Raw genomic sequence first — 12910 nt, 5'->3', positions numbered from 1 at the left:
ATATATATATATATATATATATATATATATATATGTATATATTTATATATATATATATATATATATGTATATATTTATTTATATATATTTATACATATATTAAAATCAGAGGATTTCTGCATATTTACTAAGATTAATTCGCGTCTAAAATTTTTTATCGATTGTATTATGAATAGATTATAAAAAAACAATATAAAATAAAGTAAATAGCCTACAAAATATGATATTAAAATAAAAATATGTTGTTATTTAACTGCACATATACTATATGTTTTTTTATACGTAAAATATAAATATTAACATATCTCTCTCATTTTTAGTGATCTTTTGCAGGAATTATACGGGTAATATATCTTTATATAAACATTGCGGTGTTATGTTATCGATCATTCTTGTTCGTAACGGATTGATAAATTTATCATTCGAGTTCTGCTGTTGTTAAGTGTTTTTAAACAGAAAATGTAAAAATTCGAATATGGAACAGTTTCGAAAGTGATTCGACAAACGCGTTTCGACTTAATTAAGAATTCCGCTTCTAGCTACCGATTTTATTTACAGTTGACGAAGAGCTTAGTATGCAAGAAAGAGAGACGTACCTGATTATGCGTAGTATAGGAAAATTACAAGTAACCTTGACACTTGGCAATAGTTAAGTTTTTCGCTGATAAAATCACGATAAATTTACATCTGAGTCTGCTCACGTGACTTTTTAGTGGAAATGTAAACTAAACAGTATGGCAAATAAAATGTTCATTATCTGTGTTTGAGAAATTCTCGATTGTATTGTAATTTATCATCAACGTAAGACGCGCAAGCGAGCGACATATTTATTTAGTCGGAAAACAGTAATTTTTATACGATAATTGTTATCGGCATACTGAATCCGGAACATTACAGTCGTTTGAAACCATTTTTTTTTCTTTCTTTTCAGGAAAAATGGAGAAAGGCTTCGTACAACCCTCTGCTCCTCTACCCACGGCTCCGCCGTCTTACGAAGAAGCTATAGCTAATACAGGAGCAGTGCCTATGCAACCATCGGTCGCTAACCCGCCGTATCCTATAGGAGGTGCGGCAATGCCGATGCCAATGCCATGTACGTGAGATATATGTGTCTCTTAACACTTTGATATCCAGTAGGATACAATTACGCTATCTGCAAATCGGTACTGTTCGATTTGTAGAATAAATGATCTTTTTGGAAGCTTGCATTTTTAAAATGTACCATAATATTATATACTGTGTTCTATATAACAACTTTTGTAATAAATAATATTTTTTTATATCAACGAAATTATACACGGTTTTTTGCATAACGAAACGTTGACGTATTGACTCTGTCAATACGTCGATACGCAAAGAACTTTATCCATTCTTTAATTCTGGAATTCTCGTGACTAGTAATGGGGCTAAGCTAAAATGAAAGATTATTGTTAGAGGATTAAAATGTTACATAGACACGATATTCTAGATCGACTGTTCCGAGATATATTTCTTGAAAATGTTGAAGAAATATGCTAAATAGCATTTTTTTTAACTTAATTTCGCGACATTCAGGGCACTGAAATGACGGTGGTAACAGGTAACGTAAACTACTTTAAAATACCAACATGAAGTACTTATCATCTGTTGTTACTGACTTGGGTAAATCTTTGGACATCTCTCATTTCTCTATCAATCAGTATACGATTTATTACTACTCGCGAAGAACCCAAAATGGATAAAATGCTTTATAGTTACGAGAGGTCACATGCGTGTAACATCTCATGAACTTGCATATACGCGGTATGCATAATGATTGTATATGAGGGCTATTTGTAATCCGTGTAAAGTCTACAACATAGCGCCATCGTAGCTAGTACATATCGAAGTTATATTTAGTTGCTGCCAACTGTTAGAAGATCACACATCAAGTTTCAGTCAGATAAATCTATTACTCTGTGTTTGGCGTTCATTTGAATCGATCAAGTGCCATGATTTGTGAAAAATGGATGAGAAAGAATTTCGAATAGTAATTAAACATTATTAAACATTAATTGCTAAACATTAATTGCTAAACATTATTAAACATTAAGTGCTTTTTGAAAAACAAAACGACTCAGGAAACCAAAGCTAAGCTTGATAAATATTATGGCGAATCTGTATCTTTGATTAGAACGGATTATAAATGGTTTAGTAACTTTCGAAGTGGCCATATGAACACAAGTAACGCTGAACATTCTGGACGCCCTGTTGAAGTCACTACTCCAGAAATTATTGAAAAAATCCATGATATGGTGATGAATGATAGAAGAGTGAAAATATATGAAATTACTAAGAGCATTTCAAATGACCGCGTACATAATATTTTGCATGAACATTTACATATGAGGAAACTATCCGCAAGATGGGTGCTGCGTTTGCTCACACTGAATCACAAGCGTCGACGTGTGAACTGTTGCAAAGACAGCTTGAAGCTATTTCAACGGAATCAAGAGGAATTTTTACGTCGTTTCGTAACAGTAGATAAAACATGGATTCATTACTGCCAGCCTGGAACCAAGGAACAGTTTAAACAATGGGTTGCAAGCGGGGAATCTATACCAAAGGAAGCGAAAACCGTTCCTTCAGCAGGAAAGGTTATGGCCACCATCTTTTGAGATGCTCGTGGCATAATCTTCATAGACTTCTTGAAGAAGGACAATACAATTACCGTAGTGTATTATATGTCTTTGCTAGATCGTTTAAATAATGAAATAAAGGAAAAACGACCACACTTGACGAAAAGAAGATTCTTTTTCACGAGTGGCCTTCATTTAGACACAGTACAATTGGACATGTTGCAAATGGACACGAAACTTTACACACGGTTCAATTAGACACAGTTGCTTTTGGATACGCGAGAAAATGCCCATCGTTCAATTGTACATTGTTCAATTGCCCACCGTTTGTTTGGACATCGTTCATTTTCCCACCGTTCATTTGGACACTGTTCAATTGCCCACTGTTCGTTTGGACACGGACAGTTGCGCACCGTTCATTTGGACACAGAAATATGCACACCGTTTATTTAGACACCGTTCAATTAACCACTGTTAAGGTTAGGAAAACTGTCACATCGACAACAAACAGTGAGATGTATATGCTCCGTAGCCACTTGCACATTTCCTATAGTTTCCGAAATATTAATAAAAAGGTATCTCTAGCCATGTCTCTAACCAGGGGGGTTTCGCCCCTCAGACCTCTCGCACCGCAGCGGGTAGTAATCTTTTTGAGCTTAAGCACGGTGGATAATTGAACGGTGTACAACTTTCTGTGTCCAAATAAACGGTGGGCAATTGAACTGTGTGCATCTTCGTGTTTAAATGAATGATGGGTAATTAAATGGTGTCCAAACGAACGATAGGCAATTGAACAGTGTGCAATTTTCTCACGTCTATGAAGATGGCACCACATTTAAAAAAAATCAATTTATTATCATAGTTCTGATCGCACCCCAATGAGTTCTAAATAACATTTAGAAATAGTTCCGGCGAAATGAAGTAAACAAATCAATTTTGAAGTTTTGGGGTCCTAAGTTCACAAAATGAGATCAGAAAAATGACCGTAACTTTTTAACGATTGTACCAAATGAATTTTATCATTAGAGTTTTTTATAGAACTCTTGTGGTGCTATCCAAAACTCCGGTCAGAATTATTTGCTGGAATTATTAAAAAAATTTCACCCTTTCAGGATTTAGAAATTTTCACGAAACCGAATCTTCGAACGGCTAGAACTTCTTTCTCATTGGTTTTAGCTGAAAGATTCATAAATATAAACAGAACTCTTTGAGGTGTTACCAGATCAGATCGCTGATCAGAACGCTGGAATTATTTAAAAAAATTTCACCCTTTCAGGATTTAGAAATTTTCACGAAACCGAATCTTCGAACGGCTAGAACTTCTTTCTCATTGGTTTTAGCTGAAAGATTCATAAATATAAACAGAACTCTTTGAGGTGTTACCAGATCAGATCGCTGATCAGAACGCTGGAATTATTTAAAAAAATTTCACCCTTTCAGGATTTAGAAATTTTCACGAAACCGAATCTTCGAACGGCTAGAACTTCTTTCTCATTGGTTTTAGCTGAAAGATTCATAAATATAAACAGAACTCTTTGAGGTGTTACCAGATCAGATCGCTGATCAGAACGCTGGAATTATTTAAAAAAATTTCACCCTTTCAGGATTTAGAAATTTTCACGAAACCGAATCTTTGAACGCCTAGAATTTCTCTCTCATTGGTTTTAGCTCGGAGATTCATAAAGATAATCGATAGAACTCATCGGGGTGCTATCAGAACTCCAGTCGGAACGCTGGAATTATTAAAAAAAATGTTACCATCAGGTGCTTAGAAAACGACTTAATTTTTTTAAATTTTGCCAACAAAATTTTTTTCAGTATGTTATTTGTGTTTTAGTGCTAGTTCTGATAGTCTTCTTTCTCATTATTCTATCGATTGTCCTCCTAACTCTAAACGTTAAAGTTGACAGAAATAATTTATAGCGTTTTGAATTTTCAGAATGGTGAAGTTAGCCCTGCCTTATAATGCCTTATAGCCATGACCTTATAATGGTATGCTCGCTCCTGTGACCAACGTAACTTTATGAAAAAGAAAGTGAAAATGTTAGAACTCTTGAGTGGGCTATAATGAATATACTCATTTATTATTAAATATTAGATTATATACAAGGTGTCCAGCATAAGACATCCAAGAAGAAAAATATAAGTAGGGCAGATAAAAGTGAACAAATATTGTATAGATCATTTTTAACTGGGCTAACTTCACCATTTTGAAAATTCAAAACGCTATAAATTATTTCTGTCGACTGTAACGTTTAGAGTTAGGAGGACAATCGATAGAATAATTTGGGGAGAAAGAGGACTATCATAATTAGCACTAAAACACAAATAACACGCTGGGAAAAATTTGTTGGCAAAATTATAAAAAATTAGATTATTTTTTTTGTGAGCACCTGGTGGTAACATTTTTTTTAATAATTCCAGCGCTCCGACTGGAGTTCTAGTAGCACCCTGATGAGTTCTATCGATTATCTTTATGAATCTTCGAGCTACAACCAATGAGAGAGAAGTTCTAGCCGTTCAGATTCGGTTTCGTGGAAATTGCTAAGTCCCATAGGAGTAAAATTTTTTTTCGTATTTCCGGCGTTTTAACGGGAGTTCTGAATAGCACCACAAGAGTTCTATAAAAAACTCTAATGATGAAATCCATTTGATGCAGCCGTTAAAAAGTTACTTTTCTAAAAAAGTCATTTTTCTGATCTCATTTTGTGAAAATTTTTAAATCCTGAAAAGGTGAAATTTTTTTAAATAATTCCAGCGTTCCGACCGGAGTTCTGCTAGCACTTCAAGGAATTCTATCGATTATCTTTATGAATCTTCGAACTACAACCAATGAGAGAGAAGTTCTAGTTGTTCGAATATTCGCTTTCGTAAAAATTTCTAAATCCTGAAAGAGTGAAATTTTTTTAAATAATTCCAGCATTCTGATCGGAGTTCTGGTAGCACCCCGAAGAGTTCTGTTTATATTTATGAATCTTTCAGCTAAAACCAATGAGAGAGAAGTTTTAGCCGTTCGAAGATTCGGTTTCGTGAACATTTCTAAGCCCTGAAAGGGTGAAATTTTTTTTAATAATTCCAGCGAATAATTCTGACCGGAGTTTTGGATAACACTACAAGAGTTCTATAAAAAACTCTAATGATGAAATTTATTTGGTGCAATCGTTAAAAAGTTACGGTCATTTTTCTGATCTCATTTTGTGAATTTAGCACCCCAAAACTTCAAAATTGGTTTTTTTACTTCATTTCGCCGGAATTATTTCTAAATGTTATCTAGAACTCTAGAACTCATTAGGGTGCGATCAGAACTATGATAATAAATTGATTTTTTTTTAAATGTGGTACCATCTTCATCAGACGTATTTTCGCGTGTCCAAAAGTAACTGTGTCTAATTGAACCGTGTGTAAAGTTTCGTGTCCATTTGCAACGTGTCCAAATGCATCGCTCCCCTTTTTATAACCAGTACCAACTCACTCTTCTCTCACAATTGTGATCGCAAAATTGTTCGATTTACGCTGCGAAGTCCTTTCGCATGCCCCCTACTGTCCAGATTTGGCTCTCTCGGACTACTATCTGTTTCCAAACATGAAAAAATGGCTTGCAGGAAAGAGATTTTCATCAAATAATGAAGTGATTGCCAAAATAATTGCCTATTTTGAAAAGTTAGACAAATTATACTATATGAACGAGATAAAAAAAATTCGAGCGTCATTGGACTAAGTGTATAGACCTCAAAGAAGATTATGTTGAAAAATAAAAAAAATGTTTGTCCCAAAAAATTATGTTTTCTTTATTTTTGCACGGACTTATCAAACAATCCTCGTATGATTGTATGTGATTTCAGATAATCAGCCACCGAATCAAACAACAATGCCTACCACGTCAGTGTACCCGGGTACGAGTCAATCAATGCCACAGCCGCGTTTCAATCCCGAACCGAGCTCGGGACGACAGCCGGAAGTCCGAGTCATTCATCAACACGTAGCGTTGGCCCTAGGCCCAAACTCCGTGAAAATGACTTGTCCATCGTGTCTCGCTGATATCAAATCCACCACAATATCGGATCACCAGCGGAGCGCTCATATATGTTGCATTGTGCTCTGTTTACTCGGGTGAGAAGCAACTCCGTTTTATTATTATGTTTACATTACATTTTTATGTTTGTCGTTAAAAGTATTGATTCTTTTCGGCTGATCATTATCTCAACATACGTATTTATTAGATTACTACGTTTTCTTCTTATCAAGAAAATATGTGATCGTCTCTTAGCAGTTTTCATCTATGTACTTAGGATGTTAATTAAGTATGTTGCCATACTCAACAGAGCGATCTTTTATTTCAAGTAAAAAAGTTTATATAAACATGTATCCTAAACGGCTTAGTTTCCGAAATACAGATGAAGATTCGCAAATGTTTGACGAAACGGTAAATTGCGTTGGAGATATCTTTCTGCATAAATATGCCTTGCTTCACGTGACCGATGTGAACTTAGCGCCCAAGTTAAAAAAAATAAAAAAATGTTTATACTATAGGTTTGTACCTCATTTGTACCCGTTTGTACCACAAATTGTTTCGTTTGTACCTAAAGGGTTAAAAAGTTATAGAGGTGCAAAAAAATCGCCAGCGCCCAACATTAAGATATTTAAAAACGGCCGACGCCATTCGAAAGAGCATTGTTTGTACCCGTTTGTACCCCCTTTCAAATCGTTTGTACCTCAAAGGAACCGGAAGTACAATATTGTTTTATATCCGGGAAATGTAAAACACCACAAATTTTACAATTTTAAAGATATCTAAAAACGGCCAACGCCATTCGAAAGAGCATCGTTTGTATCCGTTTGTACCTCAAAGGAGCCGGAAGTACAGTCTTTTTAAAATACGCTCAAGAGGTACTTCCTCCATTTTTCAAACTTTCTGAAAACGGCCAACGCCATTCGAAAGAGCATCGTTTGTATCCGTTTGTACCTCAAAGGAGCCGGAAGTACAGTCTTTTTAAAATACGCTCAAGAGGTACTTCCTCCATTTTTCAAACTTTCTGAAAACGGCCAACGCCATTCGAAAGAGCATCGTTTGTATCCGTTTGTACCTCAAAGGAGCCGGAAGTACAGTCTTTTTAAAATACGCTCAAGAGGTACTTCCTCCATTTTTCAAACTTTCTGAAAACGGCCAACGCCATTCGAAAGAGCACCGTTTGTACCCGTTTGTACCTCCTTTTAAATCGTTTGTACCTCAAAGCAACCCGAGGTACAGTCTTTTCAAAATACGCTCAAGAGGTACTTCCACCATTTTTCCTTTGAAGTACAAACGATTTGAAAGGAGGTACAAACGGGTACAAACGATGCTCTTTCGAATGGCGTTGGCCGTTTTTAAATATCTTAATGTTAGGGGTGGCGATTTTTTTGCACCTCTATAACTTTTAACCCTTTAGGTACAAACGAAACAATTTGTGGTACAAACGGGTACAAACGATGCTCTTTCGAATGGCGTTGGCCGTTTTTAAATATCTTAATGTTAGGGGTGGCGATTTTTTTGCACCTCTATAACTTTTAACCCTTTAGGTACAAACGAAACAATTTGTGGTACAAACGGGTACAAACGAGGTACAAACCTATAGTATAAAAATTTTTTTATTTTTTTTAACTTGGGTGCTAAGTTCACACCAGTCTTCACGTGAGTTACCATTCGTACGATCGTAAACAAAGTGTCAAAGTTAAAGTCATAAAATCAAAAATAGACTTCAGTTCTGATGTTGCTGCGGGTCGGTTAGCTTGTGCATACGTTTTCGGGCCGAATTGTTTCAGTCCATCAAAATCGGTTTCATGCCTAAGTTTACAAATTTTGAAATGGCTGATATACACTTTGCCTACGGTCTTGCAAATGGCAACTCACGTGAGGCAAGTATTTATGCAGAAAGATATCCCCAATGCAATTTACTATGTCGTAAAACATTTGCAAATATTTACCGCTATTTTCGAGAAAAGGGTTTTTTTGTAAGGAACTGTTGATCTTGGAAAGCCTATGACAGTTAGAACACCAGTACTAGAGGAAGCTGTTCTAAACGAAACAGATTATTACTACACGTTTAAACTTTTATTTCGGAAACTAAGCCGTTTAGAACACATGTTTGTATGAACTTTTTTACTTCAAATAAACCAAAGAATCACTTTGTTGAGTATAGCAACATATTTAACTAACACCCTGTATAATTAAAAAATCGATGATATTTCTCTTTTTGTTTCAGATGTTGCCTCTGTTCTTGTCTGCCATATTGCATGAGCTCCTTTATGAGCGTTCATCACTTTTGTCCGAACTGCAAGAGTTATATCGGCACGTGGAAAGGTTGATTTCAAGACTACATGTGTATACACATAAATTTTCGCCTTGCACATAGTACGATGCTATGTATTATTTCGTAAATCAATATTCGATATCCTTCGGTTATCGCACATTAAAGGCAGCAAAAAGATAGGGTCAGTGAAGACGTAAATTTATATTATATTATGTCCGACTCTTCAGTCTCTTGAAAAAGTTATCTTGCGATACATAAAAAGTGACAAGATTATCGAAGGTTCTAATTGATTTAGCGCATTGAACGAAATAGTATGTAAGCTACATGTCATATGAAAGACAATGGTTCCAAACACTAATCACAAACTTTCATATCATATATTAGACTATTCATTTACATGAAAATTGTAAAGTAAGGAGTGGTAGAGATTGTAAATATCGCCGCTATATTTTGCCAAGGAAATTTATATTTTCGTATATTTTCAAAAAAGTTTATCCCGTTCGTTTTCATCAAATAATTTGAGTAGATGATTGAAATTTGTATAGCGTTTTTATAAGAAAATTTTATTGGCTGTCACACTGTTTTCTATACGATAGTGAACACTCTTCGCTTTTCTGAAATATGACCGGATACCATCTTACTTGGGCTTCGTGAGCATTAGTATTAGTCTAGTATATCATATAAGAGTTCTATTCTTAGCATTCCTTAGGAAAATCTTCAAAGTATGGTAAATAAGAGTCGTACGTGTGTATAATTTTACCATAAAAATCTAGACGTGTGAGATGTCCGGCACTTTTGTTGCTCTATGCTAAAATAGCGATTTTAAAAAAAATTTAATTTGAATTGATATTTTTGTGTCTCGAGATGAGACATTCTTGTAAACACTTTTGTAAACTATCTTGTGACATTTTTGTAAACTGTCGATCCTCTGCACGTGTATAATTTGATGTGCACTTTAAATGAGTATAGTTTATTACATTGTTTTGATGATTTCTTTTCGAAAAATCCATTATTTATGATTATGGATAAAGTAGCAGGTAATATAAGAAGTGATACATGAGCAACGAAAAGTGTCAAATCCGTGTCGAAAAATATTACTCTCGTGTATTTTTATTTTTGTACTATAAAATACAGAATTCGCGGAGAATACGTGATAGGCTTTACGCGGAAAATATAAGAATCTTGATGAAATAGAGTTTGGTATTTGGGAGCGCGTGTATATCTGTGCCTCTCCGCGAGCTAAGTACATAGCGTATGCGTAGGCGTATTATCGCAAACGAAATATATTTTTGCGTACGATGCAGGGATTTGCAAACTTTATCTAGAATATTGAAAGCGCGTAAGTTATTCTTGGTTTATCTATAATGTCACTGTTCATAGAATGGTGCATATGATACTATCAAAACGACTATTGATAAGCACTGAAAGCAGCAGAAAAGAGATCTTTGAGGAAGATCCGTTTTGCAGCGTTGTTTTGTTAACGGCGCGACTGCAATTCGATCTGATTTGCGTTTAAACCCCAAATCCGATATCGTGAAGGTAGTTTTGAATAATGTAATGTTGACACATAGTGAATCGGGACATATGAAAGTGAAGCGGACATGATGAAATATCTTGAAAAATATTCATTTTTCGATGATCATAGCCCAATACTTTTTTTTATGTAGAATAACCAAAGGAATTGATTTATATTAAAACAAAATATATATATAATTCAATTAAAGAAATCAAAATTGATTTTGAAATAATCTTGAAAGGACAATTTTAATGCCATAATAATATCATCTTATATCTCTGTCGGAATATTACAGCTTTTATTTTAACAATTTTTTCTTAACACTTACTATTTATGAGTTAGTGAGCTCTTAATTCTCCCGTAGCTCATACTATGTATATTCTTATACACGCATGTACTTGCATACTACAATTTTTGAATGAGGAAAAATGCTTATCTCGACCATGTAACAATGCAACAAACAAATTTAAAATATGGCTGTCATTTTTTCGAATATAGAAATTAGCCTCGTATACGTACTTTGTATTGTCATTAAAACAATGGCTGGGAAATGCAAAGTTTCTATTGATTTTACATCGTTAAATAGACTTTTTATTACACAGATTCACAACTTTCAGTTTTCTTCAGCTACTTTTTCATGAAATAAAGGAGTTTTGTAAGGAAGGTAAAAAAATGTGCGTTTATAGTTCAGTAATTTTTAAATAGCAGGTGTTACAGAAAAACAATTGAAGTGAAAGTTGTAAAATCGCAAGAAGAACACAAGTTATAATAATATTATGACATTAAAATGTTTTCTTCAAAATTATTTCAAGTTCAGTTTTTTAAATGGAATTGTTTAGTGTTTTAATAGAAATTGATTCTTCTCAGAGCGTTTTGTATATAAAAGTATTAAAATGAAATCAAAATTTTCATATTAATTTTCTATATTCGAAAAAATAACCACCATATTTCAAATGACATTATTACATAATCGAAATAAGCATTTATCCTCATTTAATATAGACTACACAATTAATATGTAATACACAATATAGGCAATGGAAAGATTAAGAGTTCAATAACTCATAAATAATAAGTGTTAAGTAAAAATTGTTGAAATGAAACCTATAACATTCTGAGAAAGACATAAGATGATAATATTATGACATCAAAATTGACCTTTCAAGATTATTTTAAGATCAACTTCGATTTATTTAATTGAATTGTATATTTTTTAACCTAAATCAAGTCCTTAGGTTATTTCGCGTAAAAAAATATTGAGCTATGATAATTAAAAAATGAATATTTTTCAAGATATTTTACCATGTCCACTTTCATGTGTTTAGATCCACTGTGCACTGAGTCGAAACTAGTTTACGCTATTTAAATTTTAATATCTATAGGTAATATCGTCTCGTCGCGTTATATTGGCGAATTTTCTTGTATGCAGGTTCTGCATTTTTTCATCTTATCCCGTCCTCGTACTCTTAGGAAATTCTGGCGACCTTCCTTCCTTCCATCGCCTATAACAAATATTTAAGATATGACTGACATCCTACATTCCTATATAAAGTTGAAAAATTTCACGTCGATTACTGCAACAAGTATGCATTTCCACGTTAATTTTTAAGTTTCTCATGTTTTCCCCTCTCAGTTCTCACATATCTTTTTTCCAAATAAGGTGCTATTCTTGTTTGTTAGAGCAATGCTTTTAAGTAAATTTCTACAATATCCTATGTTTCTGTTTTATCCACAGATTGTTCTTATACTCGGGAATAATTGTTAATACCTTCCATATACAAACACATACAAAACTAAATTTTAATAATTGTTTTTATAATTTAATTCTTTTTTCCAATTGCAAGAAAAAAGATTATATGTGTGTGTGTGTGTGTGTGTGTGTGTGTGTGTGTGTGTGTGTGTGTGTGTACACACATACATACATACATACATGTGTGTGTGTGTGCGCGCGCGCGTGGTGCGTGCGTGTGTGTGTGGGTGCATATATAGTGTCCTATTATAGTCAATGCAGCCTGAATATATTTTAGGAATTAATCCTTTAAGTATTACTGGTACCAATAGGGACTTAGGATCGGGCAGTTGAAACCTTATAAATGTATTATTTAGAGTGTTTTTGACAATATTTCATTAAAAAAAGTTACTAGAATGTTCCATGAATTATGCAAAAAATTATGCTTAAAGAGTTAAGAAAGATATAAAATAGTGTTTCGATTAAAAGTTATAGGATATCGAGGGGAGAAAAATATAGTAATATTTATTTTTGAGCTTGTAATAACCTTGAAAAGCCCTGTCAAAGTCAATTCTAGTTTTTTAACTTTTATGTCAATATCTGGGTACCCGAGTATCTTTTTTCGAATTTAAGTTGAAAAAAGTTATATTTTGAAAAAAATAATTGTCTTCCTCGGTCAGATCCCCATTATTTAAATAATTTTGAATCTATTTATGTTCCTATCTTTTTTACATGTTTAATAAAAGTTGATAACATCGGCACAAAAGGTGCTTTGTCTCTA

General features: G+C 33.8%; 1 protein-coding gene across 1 annotated transcript in view; it reads left to right on the top strand.

The window, feature by feature from the left end:
* Positions 1-12546, top strand: part of LOC116843649 (lipopolysaccharide-induced tumor necrosis factor-alpha factor homolog) — a 16520-nt gene extending 3974 nt beyond the window's left edge. Inside the window, exons 2-4 of the mRNA XM_032814227.1 lie at positions 932-1093; positions 6440-6707; positions 8837-12546. Of these exons, the coding sequence (XP_032670118.1) occupies positions 937-1093; positions 6440-6707; positions 8837-8939 (528 nt within the window). The 5' untranslated portion in view covers positions 932-936 and the 3' untranslated portion in view covers positions 8940-12546. The remainder of the gene's footprint in view (positions 1-931; positions 1094-6439; positions 6708-8836) is intronic.
* Positions 12547-12910: the final 364 nt, after the last annotated feature.

The sequence above is a fragment of the Odontomachus brunneus genome, unplaced genomic scaffold, assembly GCF_010583005.1.
Source record: "Odontomachus brunneus isolate Ranch 3 - 2012 unplaced genomic scaffold, Obru_v1 Obru_scaffold_003, whole genome shotgun sequence".
Taxonomy (NCBI): Eukaryota; Metazoa; Arthropoda; class Insecta; order Hymenoptera; family Formicidae; genus Odontomachus; species Odontomachus brunneus.
The sequence above is the reverse complement of the archived record's forward strand: the minus strand, read 5'-3'. Positions and strand labels throughout refer to the sequence as shown.